At 57.8% G+C, this 22,457-nt stretch overlaps 1 protein-coding gene across 1 annotated transcript in view; it reads left to right on the top strand.

The window, feature by feature from the left end:
- Positions 1 to 22,457, top strand: part of COL13A1 (collagen type XIII alpha 1 chain) — an 80,086-nt gene that overhangs the window by 194 nt on the left and 57,435 nt on the right. The window contains exons 2-10 of the mRNA XM_086679884.1: positions 2,594 to 2,629; positions 5,169 to 5,195; positions 6,762 to 6,812; positions 13,653 to 13,688; positions 14,492 to 14,518; positions 15,523 to 15,549; positions 20,090 to 20,116; positions 20,213 to 20,239; positions 21,032 to 21,058. Of these exons, the coding sequence (XP_086536010.1) occupies positions 6,783 to 6,812; positions 13,653 to 13,688; positions 14,492 to 14,518; positions 15,523 to 15,549; positions 20,090 to 20,116; positions 20,213 to 20,239; positions 21,032 to 21,058 (201 nt within the window). The 5' untranslated portion in view covers positions 2,594 to 2,629; positions 5,169 to 5,195; positions 6,762 to 6,782. The remainder of the gene's footprint in view (positions 1 to 2,593; positions 2,630 to 5,168; positions 5,196 to 6,761; positions 6,813 to 13,652; positions 13,689 to 14,491; positions 14,519 to 15,522; positions 15,550 to 20,089; positions 20,117 to 20,212; positions 20,240 to 21,031; positions 21,059 to 22,457) is intronic.

The following is a 22,457-nucleotide window of genomic DNA, read 5'->3' on the forward strand; positions in this document are numbered from 1 at the left end:
GCCCTTCTAAGGCTGGACCCGACCTCTAGACTGAAGGCCCGCTAAGGGGGTGCTGGAAGGGGAGGCAGCTCACTGGCCTTCCTGGGTATCCTGCATACCAGCTTAGCTTAAGACCGCTGTCTCTCCTTTGTCCTGTGACCTCGGGTAAGAGTAGACTCAAAAACTTTGTTTCCCCTCCCCGCCAGTTACCATTTCTGAATGCTAGAGAGGTTGTGCCAAGGAACCCTGGGGACTTTGGAATAAAAGGGGAAGAAATACTAATAGCCCTCTCTTGCTGAGATCCTAAAACATGCCAGGCACTATGCTAATCACTCTTCATATATTTGATTCGGTCAACGACTCAGTGAAATGGCTATTAGTATACCCATTTTATAGCTGAGGAAACTGAGACCCAGAGAGGTAAAATACCTTGTCCAGTTGTCCAAGCTTCAGTGGAGACCTGTGGGGGGGGGGGCCCATGTTATCACACACCATTTCATACCTGTTTCCCGTAGCCTCTGCTTGACGTTTGAGAACAATCTTTGAAGTCTTCACAGACATTGCTCCGCGCGATGTAGCCTGGGGCAGAGATGCGTTGAGTACTAGATATCATGGGGCCTCAGATGTCTGGTGAGTCAGGCAAGATGCTGGAGCCAGGCAGAGGGCCAAGGTGGGGTATGGAGGGTGAGCGAGGGCTGGCACCGGGCTGCCCTCTCTCCCTTGCGCCAGGGGCCGCATCCGTTGGAGTCCAGACCCTCCTGTGCATCCCAGTTTCTCCTCTTTTAGACATGAATTACGCTGTAGCCTCTTGATAATCTAGCAGCTTCTAGGATTCATGTCCAGCAGTGACTTTCTTAATGAAATGCATGTGGGAGAGTGTTCGGCCTTGAAAATGGAAACTCTCCCAGTTAAGTGTGAGCCCCGGAGCAAAGAAGGACAGGTCAGTCGGTCCCATGAAACCCAAGGAGGGGAAAAATCAGATGACTGGGGAGAACGTGGGCAGACTTTGTTTTTTCTGACAACTTCCACCTTTAAAAAGCATCTGGGGGCAGTTCACAGAGCAGGGGCTGCTTCACAGAGTTCCCAGTCTCTGGCCCTTCCATGCCTGTCCCTAACCCGAGCATTTTATGGCCAGGACTGCAAAGAACATTAGTTTTAAAAAAAGAAACAAAAAGAAACCAGTACACACGTCCTGCAATATCACTCAAAAGCCCAAGAGTGAGTGGGCCGTGGGGGGTGGCACAGCCAGTGTCCAGCAGGCCCTGGTGTCCTCAGCAGGAAGGGCGGGCCACTCGTCCACGGAGGGAACCTGGGAACGACCCACGAAAAGATTTGCTGCTCCCAGCCCCTTGTCAAATGCAAAGAGCGTGATGTACCGACACGCTTATAAAATTCCCTTGCCCGCGGCCATGCTGGGCTCACTAGCTGTAGACTCCGTTTATGCGACACTCACCAGGTGCCACGTCCTGGGAGAAGGCTTTCCCGGGACCCCATTTCATGGCGTCCTCCCAGCAGCCCCGTGAGAGAGAGACACGGGTGCTCAAGGAGGCTACAAAAACAGATCCAGGCTTATAACCAACACTGCTGCCCCACATGTCTTGCAAAGGGTGAAAGTTTTACTGGAGACCCCGTTGGCCTGTGTGTGTGACAAGGACCTGACTTCAGAGCCGCATGCTGTTCTCTGTGCGTCCACACACATCTTGAGATGCTAGCTGTCCCTCAAGGCATTTTGCCTCGGTGGGGTCAGCAGATGCAGAATCACCCCAGAAATGCCCACCCCCTTCAAGGAAGCCGCAAGCCCAGCTGTCTCCTGCCTAGGGAGCCGGGGCAGACACCATCTAATTTTTGGCCCCCGTTGCTTTCCGTCCTTCCGGACTCGTAGCAAACCGCAGGCCCCGCCCCAGATTTCATGATGTCTTCACACATGCGACTGCAAAACAATATTTTCTAGCAAGAAGGAGAGGAACAAAACTTACTAAGCAGATTTCCAGAGTGAGAAGATGTAACCCCTGGCTACAAAACACAGTGGTTCCCTCCGAGCAGCTCACATCTGTGATGCAGGCACATCCCCATGGCTCACCGTCCTTCACGTCCCTGCTGGGGGTGCAGGAAGGGCATGGAGAAGGGCTCCCTCGTAACCTTCTCAGACAGAGCGCCTGGGGAGGAGCCGGGGGACATGGGCACTGCGCCCCAGCTCTAGCACAGATAAACCACTCACCTGTCACGTGGGGCCAGCACTTACCCTACTCTGGGCCTTGGAGTTGAACTGATCAAGGATATGGCCCATCCTGGCCATAGCTGGAAGAGATTGTGACAGCAGAAGTCTAAGAGAGGAAGGGCCTTAGACCCCTTATGAAACACATAGGGAAACGGAGGCTCAGGCCAGGGACCAGACTCCTGCATTAGTGCACTTTCCACAGCACCGTGCCCGATGGGGTGACTGCTTGCCCAACAGTCCTTGGGGGCTGAATGGGCAACTTCACCCACATGACCCCTGGCCATCATCCCAGTTGGCCTACGTAAAGCAGGTCTGGGGTGCACAGCTGGCCCACGGGGTCCTTTATATGCTGGCCCGGCTCCAGCCACATCTAATCGTTTCTGCCTCCTTTGTCAGGGGGACAAAGGTGCCATTGGGATTCCTGGACGTGTGGTGAGTTGGCGCATTCGTACCTGCTTGGGTGGCCATTGCTTGCTTCTTCGTGGTGGCCTGTCCTCCAAACCATGGCAGTGTCCCCAGCCCCAAGGAGGGGGTCAGGCCTCTGTCTCTCCCCCTACCCAGGCCTGCTTCAGAGAGGGACAGCAGGGAAGAAGGGAAGAAGAAGTTTTATTCCAGTCCTTCAGACCTTGCAGTCTGACTTTCCTGAGGGCTCCCAGGGCAAAGGAAACACCCAAGAAATTGCACCGATCAAGTTCTTGGTCCATCGCCTCCTGGGTGACGGGATGAGGCCCAAGCCCCTCTTGACATCAGGAGGACTCCCACCCACGCCAACCCCCACCCCCAAGGCTCCCCAGAGGCTCCACACCCCCCAGCAAGAGCAGCAGAAAATGGTGAGAAACGCGGCCCGAGATGCCCCACGGAAGCCGCTGTGGAGCTGGCTTCCTGAGGCGCCTTCCCTAGACAGAGACTAGAAGCTGGCGGGGACAGTGTCTCCAAATCCTCACAGGGAAGCTGGGAGTTAAACGCTGAATGTTTCCTGCTGAACCCTTAGGTGAAGAAAGGGAAACAAGAATGTCCAGCAGGGAAGGTATGGAGCTGAGGAATGGGAAGGCCGGCACTAGGTCGCGGGTCCCAGCACCAGGGCCTTCCTTCTGGCTTCTAGAGGCCAGGAAGGGCAGCTGAGGCACCGCGGGCGGCCCAACGTAGTGATGCCCACATGCTGGCCTCACTGCCACCCAACGGGTCTAGAACATACGTGCCCAAGCTACTCTCCCGGTCTACCCCCGACTCCCCACCGGCCATCAGCCCCGACGTCCACCCTGGCTCCCCCGTGCCCCCTGACTACCCCCACGCCATCCTTCCGCGCCACTCACATGCCTTGCCTCATCATAACCTCACCTCCTCACCGGCTTGGCCTTAGGCCTCGGTGTGGCCTACTTGTGCCTGGCGTGAGCTCAGAGAAAAGGCGGCCACATCACAGCTAACACCCGAGAGCGCTCACTGCGTGCTGGGCGTTGATGTGCTGAGAGCCTCACCGCATTAGCGGGCCCCACAGGCGCTGCCTGAGGCAGGCGCGATTTCCACCCCCATTTTTCAGATGAGAAAAATCAAGGCTCAGATGTTAAGTGTCTTTCGCAAGCTCCCGCCCGGCCCTGTCCCTCTGCTTCAGTTCTCTACCTCCAAACCCTGCCCCCCTCGCCCCCCTCCGAGCTGTCACCGAGGCAGGGAAGGAACAGCCAGCCAGCCTTTCTCCGGAGCTCGCCGTGCGTGGGCCTGGGCCGGCACGTTCTCCACCATAGCCTTGCAAGAACCCGTTCTATTGATAAGCATGTTGAGTCTCAGTTTGCCCAGGATCGGGGAGGAGCTGGGGTTTGTACCCGAGCTGACTGTCAGATGCCACAATCCTCGCTCCTAACAGGCAGGTTTCAGGGGTCTCTAAGCCGAGTGCCCCTGCCAGCCTGCAGGGGGCGACTGCAAAACGCAAAGTCCTGCCCTGCTTCTGCCGTCCTCCTTGGGCCCTTGTGGACACGTGCCCCCAGGAAGTGTCCATCCGAGCCTAGTTCTGATCCTCCGTGGCGGGGGCAGAAGGGCGGGCCCCAGGAGGTCTCCCCATTTCTTTCTACACAAGGCTATTTTCCAAGCCAGTTGGGGGCTTTCTTGCCACCTGGGCTACTTAAATGTGACAGTGGACCCATTTGGCTGCCCAGCAGGCGTCCTAACCTGAGCCACCTGATAAGGACAGTGGGGGGGGGGGGCGGCCAGTGGGTGTGAAATGCTTGAGCCGCTCCCAAGGTTCCACAGAGCTGGCGTCACTGGCTTCAGTGGATTGGAGCTGCCTACCTGCCAGTCACTGTGGTTACAGGGACCCGTGGTGATTCCCCAGTTTCCTCTGCCTCCCGGACCCATCCCCCATCCACCCTGATGTTTATGTCCTACTGTCTGTCCTCCTCCTCCCACCGTCTTACCTGGCCGGCCCCGAGGACTCTCAGTGTGTCTAAGCTTGGCAAAACTTTGTGCTTCGTACTCGGTTGGACCTTCAAACCAGCTAAACTCCGGCTCACAGCAGTCTGCCTCCTGCCTATCCACCCCCCCCCCGCCCCCCACCTCAAGTGACCCAGGCCCTGGGGACATGGCTTCTCAGGCAGATTTTCTGACCTAGGTGGGTTTCTCTCTCTCTCTCTCTCTCTCTCTCTCTCTCACACACACACACACACACACACACACACACACTCTGAGAGGGCCTTAATTTTAAGGCCCCGGCCACTGTTTCTCTCGGTTATCCAGAACGGCTGGCTGGGGCCGGGCCCGGGGGTAAGGCAGTAGCCGTCCAGGTGCTGTGCCTGTTGGACGCGGAACCTGTCACATGTCGGCATCTGTGTTTTGTTTTGTTTCTTATTTCACAGTGATTTCTTTTGTTTGGTCGTTGTGCCGTTAACACAGATTCTTGTGTGTGTGCCTCTCTCTTATCCTTTCTTTTTTCTCTCCCCGCCTCTCTCTTCCCTACACCCCGTGTTGCATGTGGCTGCCCCAGGGAGTAAAGGGCCAACCAGGCGAGAAGGTGAGTCCTCACTTTCCCCTCCATCCTTCCGCCCCAGTCTCTTCCCCTCGGACTTTCCGGGGGTGTTTTCCGAGGCCCCCATCTCAGCCCTTCCCGTCCCCCAGCATGCAGGCCGCAGCACTCTGCTCTCACAGACTCTCCCGGCCCAGCTTCCAGGCCACTGACTCCCGGCTTAGGCCTCAGCTTCCGGGCTGAGCCGGTCTCCCTAGCCACCGAGGCTGCCTGTGGCCTCGTACTCACCCTTCCCAGAGGGAGGGGAGCACCGATCGATCGCTGTTTGGCGCAGCTCGTTCTAGTCCCTCCCCAGCCCACTCCTAGTGCCCTCACACGTAGAAGTTCTTTGTGCTGCCCCAGAGGGAGACCCCCCGGGGTTGTAGAGTAGAGCCCCCTCGGAAGCCAGGAGCCCAAGAGACCGTCCTGGAGCATTAGCCCTGGTGGATCCTGAGGGGGTCAGAGAGCAGCGCATCCAACCAGTTCGCTTTACAGAGAAGGAAACTGAGGCCCAGAGAAGGGCTAGGGCTTGCCCAAGGTCACACAGCAGAAAGTGACAGGGCTGGAGAGGAGTGCCGGCATGTCTGACTCCAACGCTGGGCTTCCTAACTATTGTGCTGTGCCGTCCTCTGCCTTCCTGGCAGAGCAAAGACCCAGAAGGGGGGCCCTGGGCATCTCTTCCACCGGAAGGGGCGGTTCCTGGTGGGAAGCAGCAGCTGCCCTCCTCCCAGCAGGGCATCACCTCTCACCCCCATCTGTGTCCCACGCACCTTCATCTTTCTGTCTCCCGTCCCTGCCCCCACCACACACACGTGCGCACACACACAGGCGTAGACATCCGGCAGCCCAGTCACCCTCGGACGGCGCCTGGCGCTCCCCGTCCAGCAGCGGCCACCATCCCTTCTGTGTGACTCTCACAGCAGGACTAGGAGGCCCGAGGCAGCTCCCACCCGCAGGCTCAGGGCCACGGGACCCACACAGCAAGTGTGTGTCTCGTCCCCACCTCTGTCCTCAGCTGCCCCGTCCGCGGGGCAGCCGGGTTCACCAGTTGCGGGGTGTGTGTGCCACATGGGCGTTTGGGGGCTGCGCTGGGCTTAAAAGGCCACGGGGGCTCTGAGACTCGGGTGGGGCTGGGCAGATTGGAGGGCGCCAAGCAGGGCACGCGGGAGGCCTCTGGGGCCTGAGCGGTGTGGCAGAGCCGTGTGCCCTCCCGGTCCCCATGCCACCTGTGGCTCATCCCTGCACTGAATCCCTTCTTCTCTCTTCTGCCTGGGGTCCCACCGCTCTCTGTCCCTGGTCCCATATGCTACCGCTAACCTGTCTTCCCTCTTTATTCCTCCTGCTTCTCACTCCCTCCTGGATGCTCCACGCACCCTGTGTCTCCTCTCCTCTGATCCCCCGCCTCCCTCCACACCCTCTGTCCTCCTGGCCCCTGCCTGGGCACCCCCACCCACCCTGCTCCCCTTCCCCACCTGCCAGCTCCTTTCTTTCCCTCCTCCGTTGCCCACCTCTCCCCCCCTCCTGCCTCTGCCCCTGTCCCTCTCCCTCTCCTCTCTCTCTCTCTCTCTCCCACAGGGGGCCCCAGGAGATGCCGGCATGTCCATCATCGGTCCCCGCGGCCCCCCTGTAAGTGGTTTTTACTCTTCTTCAGGGTGGGGGGACGGGCGAGTTAATAACAAGGGCTCTGGAGGGAGAGCAAATCCTGGCTGTGCCTCCGGGCCTGGCGGCCACCGCCCATAATGCGATCAACCCGGCCAGGCCTGACTAAATATCCCTAAATTACAGCCCCTCAGGAGGGTTCGCAAGGGCCACCCTTTGGCCAGGAAACCAGCAGCTGTGAGGCGGCCCTGCTGTTTACAGGCGGGGGGGAGAAAGTACTCGCTCCTCCTCAGATGGGGCGCTCCAGCTTTCCAGGGGACAGACCTTGTTTCTGGCAGCTTCTGGAGCAGATCCCCAGCATCCGTATTCACTGCCCCAAGCACCCGCTCCCGGTCTTGGCAGAGGCTCAACCTACCACTCGTCCTCAAAGGCTCCCTGCCGGGCAGACTGCCGGGTCCTGCTTCTTGGTAGCCTCTGCCCCTTCGCAGGGGCTTGGGAAAATCAGAGCCTTCCCCTCAGATGCTTCCTCAGGGACCAAAAGTGGACACGGGTGATGATGTGGGAAGATATTGGGACTGCGGGAAGGAGGGCCCAAACCGCAGAGCCTCAGCACAATCACCAAGTGTCAGGGTAGAATGGACCTCAGCGAAGGTCTAACACAGCCTCCTCAGAAGGGGAAACTGAGGCCCAGAGAGGGACCAGGATTAGGGAGGCCCAGAGGCTGGGGCAGGATTAGAACCCAAGACCCTTGGCACCCAGGGTTTTCACCATAGACCAGGCCACCATCCCCACGCCCTGCCGTGCACTTTTCCTGCCCCGCCCTGCCAGTGAGAAGCCGAGGGGAGCAGAGGGCTAGCCTCGGGGAGTCTGAGGCCAGCCCCATGGATGGGTGGGGTCCAGCCTGCCTATGCCCCTGCCCTCACCAGAGGGAGCCAGTGGCAACTAGGAGTCTCTCCTACCCACAGTCTAGGGAGAAGGGTCAGAGAACACATTGCTAAGTTATGTCCAAGGGGGAGGGCTGTGTTGAGAGCTGGAAGCTGAGAGGGGGGCCATTCAGGGCCGCTTGGAAGCGGGAGCAAGTCAGAGGGAGCCCAGAGGACGGAGCTGGCGATCGGGGATCAGGTACTCGGGGGTCTACGCTGGAGACAGAGTCGGAAGGGTCTTGGGCTGCACAGACTTGGCCTCACAGGCAAGACTTCTGGCTCAGACCACAGCGATGGTGTTAAGAGCTCACACTTGGCCCTTAACTTGTGGTAGGCGGTATTCTAAGACCTTTCCACACAGTGACTCATAGAATCCTCACGAGAACCTCACAGGTAGGGGCTATTAACACCTCCATCTCAAAGGTGAGAAAAGGCAGGCTGGCACGGAGAGGCAGTGTGACTTGTCCAGGACCGTTCGCTAGGAACGCTCGGTCACTCAGCCCGGGCCGCGCGGCTTCGAGTTCGCACTCTGCACCCCCGCTGCCATAGCAGACCCCCAGGCCGCGGGGTCACTGACATCCGGGCTTCTGGGCTCACGTGGCCGCGGCACCGTTGGGCTACGAGCTTCTGTGTGTCTCAGAGGAGCCCCCGCAGGGACGCCCTGAGCCCGCTTGCTCCTGGCGAAGGTGGTGCTCAGCCAGGGGGCCACTAGAAGATCAGAGGCTCACAGAGAAATCTCTGCCTGCCTCGTAGTCTGACCACAGATTCCGTCGTGTCTATCGTGCCGGCCCTCCAACACCTCTCTGGCGATACCATGCCAACGAGCTCTCTAGAAGTCGTTGACGAGGCCCCACTTTGGAGAACAGGCCCCGGGGGTGGTAGTCTGCCCCAGCTCCCCTGGCTTCTGGCCCAGCCGTGCCTAGGCCTCGTCAGGAACCCCACCCCCAGCACTGCATTTGACTCCAGTGGTGAAAAGGACCCTCTATTCAGGTAGCGGTGATGACTTCTGTCTCCTGGGCACCTGTCTTATCCTAGTTCCTATGCTGAAAGCCCCCCTCTGCCCAGGCCTCTCCCGGCCCTCCCAACAAAGCTGGGAGGCAGGCCCGTCTGCCCGTTTCACAGAGAGGGAAACTGAGGGTTTCGTAACCCACCTGAGGTCCCTCGGCTGGTCGGTGCTAGAGCGTGGCTTGGGCCAGGGAAATTTTTAAATGTTCAAAAGGGAAATTTTCCCTAAGGAGAAGAACAAGTTCTCCCTGTGGGTGCAGTGCTGGTGGTGGGAGAGGTTTTATGGTACCTGGAGGCTTGACCAAGCCTGGCCTCATTCTACTTTGGTCTGTGGGGGTGACCATCACCCAGATGACGGTGGTCTCCCCTGATGGGTCCTCACTAGAGACCGGGGCAACCATCTCAGCGCCACCCGGAAGCCACCCAGATCTGGTGAGAGCAGGGGCCAGGGGAAGACAAAGGGGAGGTTTATCATTCAGGGGTACAGGTTAGGCAGGCAAACCCTCTGTGGCCAAGGATTATGGGGCACATGTGGCTTTCTGTACAGCCAGAAAGGGCTCAGAATAAATGCTCCTAACAAGAACCAGCCTTGCCACTCTCAGGGACCACCTGCCTCTTCTTTTGATCTCTTCCTAAATAGTCCGAGCAAAGGGGGAACCATCCAGACACCTGGGAAAGGGATGGTTCACATTCCAGTGAGGCAAGATGCTGGAGTGGCCGCCCCATTAAACTGAGGGGGGAGGCCGGGACATTGGCTGGCCCAGCAGACCCTGGTCAGGTCATCTGCCAGGCTAGGAAACACACCCCATCTCAAGGGGAGCTCTCTCCTCCCCGAACCCCCCAGCTTTCCTTCAGGGTCCAGGAGGAGCCGTTTGAACGCCCAGCCCTCAGGCGCAAGGAGACCCGCCATGCTGGGTCGATACACCTGTTGTGTTTCTTTGTTTATTCATTCCATTAATAGTTGTTAGGCACTGACTGGGGGCTAGGTGCTGGGTAGACAATGACCGTCTGACCACAGCCTGTTCGCCCCTTGGCAGAGAGACCAACAACCCCATGGTGATTACAATACAGACAGCAGGGGGGGGGGCACCTGCCTTGGGGTGGGGGCAGACCGAGAAGCGGGGATGACCAAACTGTGATCAAGGTTGAGCAGAGGTTCCCAGGTAATGAGGCTGGGGAGGAGCCGCTGAGGCAAGAGAGGTTCTTCTAAACCACCGGGTGAGGGATAGCAGGAAAGTTCTTTGCATAGCAAAGCAGGGGTCAGGCTAGCAAGGGGAGCGGGACCCCAGTTGTGAAGGACCTGGATAGGGTGTTCGGGAGGCAGGACTTTGTCCTGAGGGCAGTGGAGAGCCCTTGGTTTGCGTTCAGCGGAGGATGAACTTGATCAGATTTGCGGTTTGAAAAGCTCCCCTGACCCTCCCCCCCCCACCCCCGAGTCACCAAGTGGATGATGGTGCCTTTCTTCAGAGAGGGGAGCACGTTGTGCCGGGGAAGAGGAGTCTAATTGGAACAGGATGAATTTGAGATGTCCTTGTAACGTCCAAGGGGAGATGTTTGCCTGCCTCATCGACTGGCTCACAAGAGCAGGTCATGTACCCCCCTCCGAACCCTATGTTCAGTGGCATCATGTTGGTAGCTTAAAATCAGCTGTGGTGGGAGGTATATCTACACCACAGAGATTGGCAAATACTGAGCCAAGCAGGACTCTCCTCTCCCACTCTCTGTCACCTCAGCCAGCGATTAAACATTGACCACGCAGGATCTTGTTTGAAAGATAGTCAGCACATGCTTGGAGGGGGGAGACTGGCTCTGGGCGGATACAGGACTGATCCATTTTCAGGGGTCAGACAGAAGGGAAGGGAGAGAGAACCTCTGTCTGTCTATGTATGTCTACCCCGCACGGATTGCAGGTAGCAGGGGTCCACTTCCAAAAAGCGGGATCCTCCTGGCTCCTTCTCTACCCCGAGCCTGAATTAAGGGAAGAGATGTTGGAGAACAATGCAAATAAAACGTATTTCCCTTGTTCTTATATGGAAGGACATAGTATTAATCCATAATTAATCTATGGATAAATTTATAATCCATAATTATAATATGATCCCAATCCCAGTGAACTCTTGATGGGGTTGGGAGTCCAACAGAATGACGTTCATAAAAAAAATAAGCTTTCAACAACAACAACAACAACAAATAAGCTTTCATAAGGATGTCAAGAAAATACTGAAAAAGTTGAGTGCAGGAGATAGGGGTGGAAGGGACTGGCTGCTTTACTACATATCAAATGTATTGTAAAAACAGAGCAGTTAAATAGAACAGAATGGGGAGGCCAGAAATAAAGCTAAACGCATCTGGGAATTTAGTCCGTGGTAAAGGTTTCATTTCACAAAGTAGATGGTCCAGGAGATGAGGCAGGGACAAGCCATTCACCACAAGGTAAAGCTGACAAGCTTTATGGGGACAAAGCTTTACGGGGACAAGCTGACAAGCCATTCGCCACAAGGTAAAGCCAAAAAAAAAAAAAAAAAAAAAAAAAAAAAAGCTTAAAAAAAAAAGAAAGAGCTGCATATGTCCACCTCACTTGTTAGATCAGAATAAATACCAAATGGATAAAATACTTAGATATAAAACATGAAACCATAAAATACAAGGACAAAGCGTGAGCAAACATTTATTACATCCGCACTGAGGAAAGCCCTTGGACACATGACACGAAACCCCAGAAGCCATAGGAAAAGATTGATAAGTTTGTCAACACACACGTAAAACTTCCATCTGGCAGGAAACACAGCGTAAAAAAGACAAATGCCAAGTTGGAAGGAATATCTGTAGCACACATGACTCTCAGAGAGTTACTGTCCTTGACAAAGAGCTGTACTCAGGGCAATGGGAAACAAACCAGCTAGGGGAGCTTGCTGGTAAGGAATACAAACAGGCAGTTCACGAGTAAATGACCGGCCATTAAACACTGGAAGAGACGTCCGACTCCAGCCTGAAACTGAAGAGACGTAAATTAAAACCCAGTTCCAGGCCTCCCTGAGCGCCTTAGCCAGCCCAGCATCTCCAGGAAGTAGAGTCCCAGTTTCCATTTGGTCAGTGACAACATTCTTCCCAAGATCCTTGAAAAAGCCTTGGTGAGCCCCAGATTTGGCTCTGCGTCGGGGGGGAGGCATCCTGCTCCCGGGACCAGCTCTGCAATTAGCAAAACATGTGATTATCCCTACCATGTAAACATTATCCCCAGTGGGACTTGAAGATGTTTCTTGGAATCTTCTCCTCCTGACCTTTATCCTCAGGCCTCTCAGCATTCAGAGTAGTTGAAAGTTTACGCTGGGAGGTTCCAGAGGCCACACCACACAGTTTCCGGGTTTTCTCCTCAGGCCTATTCTTAGCATCACTTATCCTTGAGAGGAGAGAAGCCCAGGTCCCTCTGATATATGAGTGGCATCTCCTCGCTCCGGCCCTTTGGCTGCCTGCCACAAGCCTGTCCCACCCTGTCGTATGCTGTGGCTCCCTCCCGACTTGACTGGTGCTCCCACCCAGATGGCAGGGTCCCCATCCCACTCAGCTGTGTCCCCTGAGCAGAGGCCTCCGGGCACTGCTGTCCGTGGCTTCGAGGAAGCAGCCTCCAGCAACAACCCAGTTCACTGGGATTGGGATCATATTATAATTATGGATTATAAATTTATGCATAGATTAATTCTCCAAGCAGCCTGGAGAATTCCAGGAACCTGGAATATTCCAGGTTCACGGCAGATGGATGCAGAGAAATCTGCCTCCGAATGGGGTCTGATTTTGAAACCACCCCTCGGCAGGGACCATCCTCCATTGCCCCGAAGGCGTACCGGGTCAAAGCAACCTTGCTTCATTCTGGTGCTCCTAGGTTCCATTCAGTCCAACAAACAGCTACCATTTCAGCCGGCTTTCCCAGTGTCATCGAATGTAGTTCAATGACCCTGTGAGGTTATCCTGCGATCCCCACCCCCAAATGAGGAAAGGGAAGTCCAAGGAGGTTCGTCACACAGCCACCGCGGGTGGAGGCAGGACTAGAACTCGGTCTGCCAGGCTCAAAAGCCCGAGCTTGAGAGGACGTTGTAGCCATCTCAGTCAAAGGGGGATGCCAGGCTGAGGGCTAACCGTGTGAAAGGTGCGGTATGTCCAGGGAAAGCAGGTGAGCGTGTGCCTGAGCAAAGAGTAGGGAAAGTGGGGCCGGTGGTGAGACTGAGGTCGGCTGTGAACGATACGTGAGGAGAAGAGACCGCTAGCCTTGACCTCCTGCTTAGCCCTCCTCAGCCCCTGGGTCCACGTGGCCTCACGCTGTCCTGAGCCTTGGCCACAAGCCACCGGGCTGTGACCAGCCAGTTCTAGTCTCCAGCCCAAACACCTACACCTCCAGGAAAGTGGGCTCGAATGGGCACAAAGACCGGGGGACCCAGAGGTTACCCAACCAGGGAGCCCTGCCGGCCAGGGTGGATAAAAAAATCCAGCAATCTGACCCATGTGGGTCAGGAAATACACATTCCTAAGGTTAGGTTCTGATATCTGCTGATATCCAAACCAACCTCACATAAGGGGCCACGGGTGATGACTGTGTCAATAAAAAGGACGCAGGAGATCGCAGAGCAGGAGTTTGGGGTGCTGCAGGCTGGTCCCCGCCATCCTTGCTCTCCAGCCACCTGTTCCTATGTCGGGGTTCCAGAGCATGGAGGCAGTGAAGCCCCGCCCCGGGAAACCCCGAGGGGTGCCGGCATCTCCTTTTCCCTGCCGCCCCCCCCTCCACCGTCCCTGAAGGAGGCTTCTCTGGTGTTCATTTCCATCCTTGTCCAGCTCCCACAGATGACCCCAGAGCAGTGGGAGGGAAACCACAGACCCCCCTGGGAGCGAAAGTGAACCAGGGGACTTGGTTTAGCTCCCATCTTCTCTTCTCTCCTGCTCTTTCCAGGGTCAGCCGGGCACTCGAGGTTTTCCTGGATTTCCGGTAAGTAGGGAGGGCTGAGATTGGCTGTGTCCCCGGTGACCCTTGGGCCTGGCTGGGTTCAACTTCATGTGGGGCCAGCCCTCAAGCTGCTCTTGACCTTCCAACCCTGGTCAGTAAGGACCTTCTCCTGCAGCCTCTCACGGAGAGCAGCCGAGGAGAGCAGCTTAGCACTTGGCCCCGAGTGCAGGGAAAATCGCAGGGAGAGGAAGACACAGCAGGACAGGGACAGGCGAGTGAAGTCACAGGCTGGGTGAGCCCCAGCAGGACACTGGAATGTGGAACAGACGATGCGCCTCAGGGAAGCAACCTCCGACCTGGCGTGGAGAGCAGATCCGCCTGCAGGAGGCTGTGTGGTGGCCATGGGGATGTCCTGTGACCCCTGCCCGAGGGGTCTACCATAGGCTCTAAGAGGGAGCTGGCTCTTCTTTTCCCCAGGCCCCGGTGCTGGCCAGCCCCAGGCTTTCTAGGAACATACATTTAACTTTCCACTCGGAGCAAAGAGGAGGTCTGTGATCGCAATGGCGACTGTCACCCATCAAGTTGTCCCTCATGCACTGGACAGGGGGCATTTCATTCACTCCTCACAAAGAGCCCTCGTGGAAGACTGTTAGTCGCATCCCCATTTTAAGATAAGAAACTGAGGCTTCAGCTTACCCATGGTCACCAAACCAGTAAGTCACCGAGCCTACTCTTGAGCTCTAACTTGGAGTCCAGAACCTGTGCCCTTAACCACTGCCCCGAGCTGCCTCTTTGGCAGAAGACTTGTGATGCTATCCTCACATTTGGCCTCTTTCCTCTTTCAGGGTCCCATCGGGCTAGATGGAAAACCGGTGAGTGCACCCTCTCGGGGTCCTTAGTCCTTCTGCAAGACCCTAGCTCCACGGGAGGAGCTCCAGATAGAATGAAAGTTCCTGGGGCGGGAAATTGTTGCCATGGGAGGTGGGGAGGGGCCATTAGAATGAAGTGCCCCTGGCCCCAGCAGGCCTCCCCTGGGCAGAAGCCCATGCACAGCCCCCGAGCTGAGCTCTCAGATCCAGAGCAAGAGCCACTCCTAGAATTTGGTGATTCTGGGGTGCCCTTGGAAGGGGCTGCAGTAAGGAGTGAGGCAAGGAGGTGGCAGGGAGAGAAGAGGGGTGGAGAGCTCAAGGCACTGACTCTAAATGGAGCCTGGGCACCTGCTCCCCAAGGCCCCTCCCCTTCTCCTTGGGTCTCCCATCCCGGTTGAGCCCCCCACACACCCAAGTTTCCGCACCCCCGTCCATGGCTCCTCTCTCTGTCCATTTCAATCCTTTCAACGTGGGCCCGAGACCCAAATGTTTGTGGGGGGGAAAGAGACCCCTTCCCACTCCTGGGAAAGAGTGAGCTGGAGGAGAGCTCGGCACCTTTGATGCCCTCAGAGATGACAAGGGAAGGCAGCGAGTGCCCCACGCGCTCCCTCGCCCCCGAGCGGCTGGCATCCTCCACATGAGGGCCTGGCCGCCCACCTGGTCAGTCCCCCACTGCAGGCCAGAGCTGAGTACAGCGAAGGGTCTAGTGGCCATCCGTCTCCTCTCCCAGAACTGGCGTCCCCCAAAGCTTCCCCGGCTATGTGCCTGGGGCAGGGCTCTTGAGGGGCTGGCCACTGCTAAGTAAAGACCCAGCAAAGGCAGCAGGCAAATGGCCATGTCTGAGCCAGTGGGTCCAGGATGGGGTGCCAGCTCAAGGGAGCGAGAACACAGGTGAGGAGGAAGGACGTGCAAAATGAGCAGTGGGTGATGGAGGGAGCAGCCCCGCGGGGCAGGCCGGGGGCTTCTGGGGTACCGTGTACCTGGCACTCACACTCTTCTTCTTCCAGGGCCACCCCGGACCCAAAGGAGAGATGGTAAGACCCCCAGCTTTCCTGCCTTCCCTTGAGGGGCGGGGGGTCAGCCCAGGCCTCATGGGCCCCAGCCAAGCACCGCCCGGCAGAGGGGGCCCACAGGGACAGGCAGGTGGCTCCCCAGCTGTACACAACACATCCCCTAGGTCCTGACATCAACGCAGCAGGGAGAGCTGGGCGGGGGGCTTCTCCACCTGATAAATGAGGAAAGGGAGGTCCAGAGAGAGTCTGAGGTCGCCAGTGTCCCACGGGGGCAGAGGCTGGTGCTCCCAAACTCCCCAGCTGCCACTGGTCTCGGCCTCGGGGCTCAGTTTGCAGTTTGCATTCACTCACGCGGGCGGGGAGCCCATCTGGCACTTTCTCTGCAACCGGCTCTGGAGTCTGGGCGCTCCTGCCCCCGTTGGGCACAGAGCAGACTCGGAGAAGCAGACTGTTACCCGCACCTGCTTCCGGGTCCCTTCCACCTTCTACAGAGCCTTTTAAAGGAATTTCCCGTCTCTACAGTCTCCCCCAGGCCACTCCTTCCAGAAGGGAAAGGCCTCTTCTTGTCAGGGGCCGCCCACTCCAGGGGAGGGGGCCACTTTGCAGCGGAACTGCTGGGCCGTTAAGAGCAGATGGGCCAGCCCGGGGCTGGGATCCGTTCCAGCCTCGCGGGGTGGTCACCTTTACTTTAGGAGCAACCCTCCTGCCACTGGCCGGAACGTGCAGGCTCCCCGCCTCCCCGTCCAGCCCGGCTCTGGTGCGTGTCTTGCTCCAAGCGCAGACGTGAAAACACTCTCCACTCACAACTGGGGTGCGCCCAGGGCACGGGAGGCCAGAACCCTGCCCGCCGGAAGAGGGGCATAGCTTCGGGGGTGGGTAGGGAGACCTGCCCTTTGCCCCAGCCTCTCCTACAACGCACAGGACCCTTGAAAACTCAGCTCCCTCAGACCCAGCTAACGTTAATTGACGGTTTTCTACGTGGTGGGCACAGGGCTAAGCGCGAGGCGTGTGTTATCTCATTTATCGTCACTATAATAACCCTGTGCTCCAGATCCTACTAGGAGCTCCGTGACGGCTGTAGAAACGGAAGCTCAGATAGCCTGAGTAACTGGCCTCAAGTCACACAGCCAGGGAGCATCCAAAAGAGGGTCCAAACCCAATTCTCTAACTCCTTCCCTCCACATTTCATTGCCTCTCTCCCTCCTTAGTTTCCTCTCTCCTTCCCTATCTCCCTGCCTCCTACCTTCCTTTAACACATTCTCGTCGAGTGTCTGCACTATGCTGGGCACGGCGCCAGCTGCCGGGGATATAGACAGGAGTAAGAAAGACACAGTGCTTGCCGTGCTGTAGCTCACAGTCTAGCGGGGGAGCATACGCTGAAATAATCACTCGAGTCATTAACAAATTGCCTTGGCAATCGGTGCTATAAAAAGGCAGTGCCAGCGACTCTGAGAAGCCTTGGTGTAACAACATCTCACCCAGGCTGAGGATCATTGAGACCTTCCGAGAAAGACTTGAACCAGGGCCTGAGGGATGACGGTTTAACTAAGAGAAAAAGGAATGGGAAGGAGCACCCTGGACATGGGAGAACAGCATGTGCAAAGGCCCTGAGGGAGGCAAGTCCTTAAAATAGCCACAGAACTGGAAATAGAACAGTGAGGCCCTGGAGGCTGTGGATGGAAGGGCTGGCATTGAAATCCAGGGGCCCAACCAGCTTTCCTGTCCGTCACAGCCACCTCCCCTTCAGGTGCATTTCTTGTTGTCCCCCCCCCACCCCCACCCCCTCCGCCTCCCCGTTCCAAGCGTGCTGTGCACATGCATGAAGCAATGGAGACCATGGCAGGAATACACTTCCGTGCTGCCATTGTTCTAGAGGCATAGGGGCTTAGATGCCAGGAGTTCGGGGTGCTTATTCCCTCAACCCTCTCCCTGCCACCTTCTTCCCCTTCCTACTGGCCTGGATGCTACCATAACATAGTCCGTGGCAACCCAGAAGTGGTAATGATGGTCAGCTAGGCACTGTTTTGTAATCCTCATAAAAGCTTATTATCCCCACTCTACAGAAGGGGAGATCGAGGCACAGAGTGGTTGAGCGTATTGCCTAAGGCCACCTAGCTTCTAAATAAGAGGGCTAGGATTGAGACCCATGGGGTGAGATCGGACCTGTCCACCACACCTCCTTTCTGCTGCCAGGGCCTTCGGTCTTGAAGGAAAGGAACCCTTCTATGGGGCTCTTCCTCTGCCATCCCTCTGCCCCCTCCCCTTAACCACCATGAGTCTCCCTTGTCTGTTTGGGGGTCAGAAGTAACTTGGGGGGAGGCGGAAAGGTGAGGCGGTCCCATCTCCCATGAGCCACACCGGTGTCATAGACCCCCTGCCTGGGTCTTAGCCATCCATCAAAATCGGCCAGACCACAGAGCCATTAAGCTTCTGTTTGGCTTGGCCCAGGGATCCCGAGCTACTAATTCAACACTCTCTAGTGTAATTATTTTGGCCTGCTTATCATCTGCCTGTCTCCCGCTCACCTCCGTCCCCAGATGGTTTCCCCTCGGCTAGGTATCCCATATGGGGGGGGGGGGCTCACTCTCATGTGCTTAGCCTGTGTCCCCACCTCAAAAGGGGATCACCCCTGCCCCGGCCACCCCACAGTAGCTCCGAGAACCTAATGTAAGGTGTAGACAGGATCAGGGATCCCACGCGTGCCATTAAGGAGAGCCAGGACTCTGAATTCACGTCTTATCCCACTGCTCAGGGCCGCCCGTCAGGGTGGGAGGAGCTCATTCACACCCAGTGCTCACAACAGTGCCTGGCACAGGGGAGGTGTGACAAGAGCCTTTAGCACATCACCCACGACCTGTCTTAAAGGGGCAGCCGCTGTCCAGCTAGATTTCATCGGTGCCATCTGTTGTTGGACCTTGAAATATTTAGAGAGACTTGAAATCCAGGTTTGTGTTGTATTCTCCTTGCTCTTAACTGTTAGCAGCTAATTGAAATAAAACATCAACACGATACCTCCGGGACCACTGTTGTCCCACGGGCCACCGTCTGGGATATCTGGACCGGATGCTCCAAGTCTCTGTGGTTCCCAACCTTGGTGTTACTTTCCTCGGCCCCCGGCCCTCCCCTTCGTCATATGCCTGTCTCTGTCGTGAGAGGGAGTGGCCCGGCCACCTGCAGTCTGCTTCCCTGCCGGATGCGTCGCATTTTGCTGGCCTCATTCTGAACACTTGGTCAACCGCGTGGGCTGGATGCCACATGGATTGTCCCGAGGCCACTTGTCCCCTCCCATGAACCTCCTGGGAATTTCCCAGTTTGGCGGTTGGTCCACTCGACAAGTCAGGGGCCAGAGACGCTCCTCTCCCCCACGTGGACCCGTCCCAGGGGGCCCTGAGTTCTTTAAGCCCCAAAGAGACCGGTCCAGCAGGTGGATCCTCACAGGCCCTCAGGATGGTGGCTGGAAGCGACCTCCGGGCCCCAGGGCCTGGGGCACTGCTGTGGCTCTAGCCAAGTCTAGAAGCCCTGCCTTCTGAGCCCCAGCCCAGTGCAAAGAGTGTGGCAGAGTGGAAACAGCTGGACCTTTGCCGTCAGCAAACCCGGCTCTTGTCCCAGTGCCCCCACTCACTGAGCCGCAGGACCTTGTCTCCGTCACCTCATCTGGGAGGCGGACCTGACATGAGCACCTTCTTCGTGGGCCAGCGTGGGTGCGGCATGCTGAAAGCCTGCCTCAGAGCGGGTCCTCAAAGCCTGACACACCCGTCCTCCCCTCTAACCTCCACGCCGGTCGTGCGGGCTCTCCAACACCAGCCTCTGGCCAGCTCCTGAGACAACCAGCTGAACCCTGTGTCCTCCTCAAGGACCAAGGGTCCACCCTGAACCCAGGCTTCTTTTTCAGCCGTGCAAACTTGACAAGACACCCCAGGAGGAGCCCCAAGGCCCCTTACGTTCCTCTGAGGGGCCCGGAACGTGGCTTAGGTAGCCAACATCCTGCTTCCTGTCTCTCACCAAACGTTTCTCCAAAGCCCCCAGTGTCCACAGCGCTGCCCCGGCCCCCCACACGTACCCAGAAGCCCTTCTGGCTCCGTGGGTTTCATGCTGAGGCAGTGGTGGGCGGAAGATAGAATGTGCCGGTGTCTCCTGAGAGGCTTTCCACCTCTACTCTTTGGCTCCATGAGGAGATGGGCATGCGTGGGGCCGGGCAGCCCACATGGCAGAATACCACCCGGCGTGTAAAAGCGGCCTCCTTCCCAGCCGGCCCGTGAGACGGTGATGGCGCAACGCCTGAGGGATGGCGTCTGTTCATCGTGGCCGCACGCGGGGGACAAGGCACGCCTAGTCACACCCGCTGAGGGACCGAGAAGCCGACGCTTGGTGTAGAGACCGCACCACCATCTCGGGCACAGGAAGACCAAGCCATGGGCGGCGGAGCCCAGCCTTCAGGCCCCTGCATCCCAAAACCCACCTGGGGGCCCCAGGTCCTAGCTCGATCCCCACCCAGGCCCGCATCCCTGAACCCGCCCACCCTCTGGGCGCCCACTGACCTGTGTGTGTTTCCTCCCCGCAGGGCCTGACGGGTCCCCGAGGACAGCCGGTTAGTACCTGGCCCTAAGGGCCCCCAGCAGGGAGGCTTCGGGCCCCTGTGGCCTCAGCTTCACTTTCTAACTCTGTCGTTTCCGTCTCTTCCTAGGGACCTCAAGGACAAAAAGGAGAAAAGGTAAGCCTGATGGAAATTTTCCAGAACCTTCATCTCAGGAAACAGCGCCCCCGCCCCCCATGTTAGAAAGCAGTCCAGAGCGGCTATTTTCAAAAGTTAGCAGAACGGGGGCATCCCCGGCGGTGCTGCGGTGTGTGAGAGAGAAGAGAGAAGCTGCCTTTGGGAGGTGTTTCCTCGGCGGGAGGGGTGGCTCGGAGCCTGGCCTTTCTCAGACTCCCCTGCCCGCCCGCCACCCCCAAGTGCTTCCTGATGCGCCGCCGTGAGCTCTAGGATTTTGAGGTGTCAGTTTGCAAACTGGCTTGGCTCCTTTCCTGGCTGCCTACATTCTCCACCTCCTTACGTTTCTGATGGAGGCTCTGCTGGGCTTGCCTCAGGCGAATGGCACAGGAGCCTGGCACCCCCACCTCAGAGAAGGCGTCTCCGAGGGCCCCGTGGCCCCCAGCCCTCTTGGTATCTGGAGTTCCCATCCACGGGCTCCTGCTCAGGGGCCACTGGGGGGATGCACCCAGAGCATCGACCTTTCTGGAAGATACCTGCAGCCAGGCCAGGAGCATAACTCTTGAGTGCGGTCGTGGCACGTGGGGGTATGGCAGCGGAATCCTGCCTGGGATCCGTGGGGCCAGAGCCAGGCAGGCCCTTGGGGCTTCTTCTCTGCTGCCAGCCAGGGGCGAGGGAGGGAGTTGGTGCAGGACCAGAGCAGGGCCGGTGGGCGATGAGCATGTGGGGGGGACCCCTGAGGGCACGATTCCCCCTAAAAGTGCCTAACGCCAGCCTCTTCTCTCCCTTCCCCAGGGTCAGTGTGGAGAGTACCCACATCGGGTAAGTGAACCCCTAAAACTGAGCCTCCCTGGGGCACAGCCCCCTGCTCAGCCTCACCTCCCTGGGCCCCCAGCACCTACAGAGGTTGGGGAACACTCAGCAGCCCGCGCGGTGGCCGTGGGGATGGCTGGCCCCCAGGAAGGCGCCCGGGGGTCAGCGGTGTGTTTGTGCAGAGCTGGTCTCCAGCGCCCATGTTCTCCCCCCCACCCCACCCCCCCACCCCCGGGTGTGTCTTTGTATGTTTGTCCCTGTGCTGGAGGGCCTGCCAGCCTTCCGGCATATTTGTGTCTGGAACTCCGGGCGTCCAGCCCTGCGTCTCCTCCACACATCACCTCCTCCATGAGGCTGTGCAGCTTGTGCAAGTGTGCGTGTGTGTGTGTGTGGCTGAGTGCGTGTGTCTGGCGGCCCGCCCGGGCTGAATCAGAGGGACTTTTGGGTTAGTCATTATTTCAGATGACCCCAACCTCAGTGGTGGGAGACAACTGAGAGCTGGCCGCAGCGATTCAAGGACAAAATCTCCGCTGTGCCTCCTTAGGAACAGAGGAGGCCCTCTCCGAGCAGGGTGGGGATTTCTGAGCTGGGAGGGTCTCCCAATCGCCCCCCACGCCCCAGCTCCTTCCTTTTCCTTGCTCTGCCCCTGAATACAGAGCCCAAAGCCTGCTGCAGCCCATTAGGAAGCTTCAGATGGGTGCACTGATGGCAGGGGGTCATTCTTGGGATAGGGAGGGCAGAGACGTGTGCCCTCCAATCGAGGGCCCCGGTGAGCTGGGACCAGAAAAACGCCACTCTCGGACCCCAGCGGTAGGAGTAGGGAGGGCTAGCATCTTTAGGTGCCCATCTCTGTGCCCTGGGCCTTATCGTGCCCAGAAACACACACACACACACACACACACACACACACACACACACACACACAGTGTGGCTTCCCTGGCTGCCCAGCCCCACGGGGCAAGGGGACTGAGGGACTGCAGACAAGCACAAGTCAGGCTCAGAGTCTGTCTGGCTCCAGAAGGCCACTGGAAGGGCCTCGCTAGCAGTGGTCAGCCACCCGGACTCTGACCCCTGGGTTCCTGGGCCTGGGAGAGGATGCAGGGGGTCCACAACATGGGCAGCTGCGCCGGGCCCGGGCAGGGGGCACAGACCGGTAGCAGCACAGACAGAACTAGCCCGTCAGTGGCATGATCTCCAGGGACGTGGGGGCCCTGGTGTTCCGGCCAGCCTGATCCTGATACAATAATAGAAGGTCAGCTGTGTTTATTTGAAACGATGGGCTCACAGGATTGTTATGTTACCCGAAAGAAAGACAGCATCCCCCAGCACCAAAGACAACAGGGCAGCAGACGCTTTGGCAGTGTTTCCTTAGTGAACGTGTGGGGGTGGATGTGGGGGAGGGCTCTCT

Source organism: Puma concolor, chromosome D2 (assembly GCF_028749965.1).
Source record: "Puma concolor isolate L17-30 chromosome D2, mPumCon1.1.hap2, whole genome shotgun sequence".
NCBI lineage: Eukaryota > Metazoa > Chordata > Mammalia > Carnivora > Felidae > Puma > Puma concolor.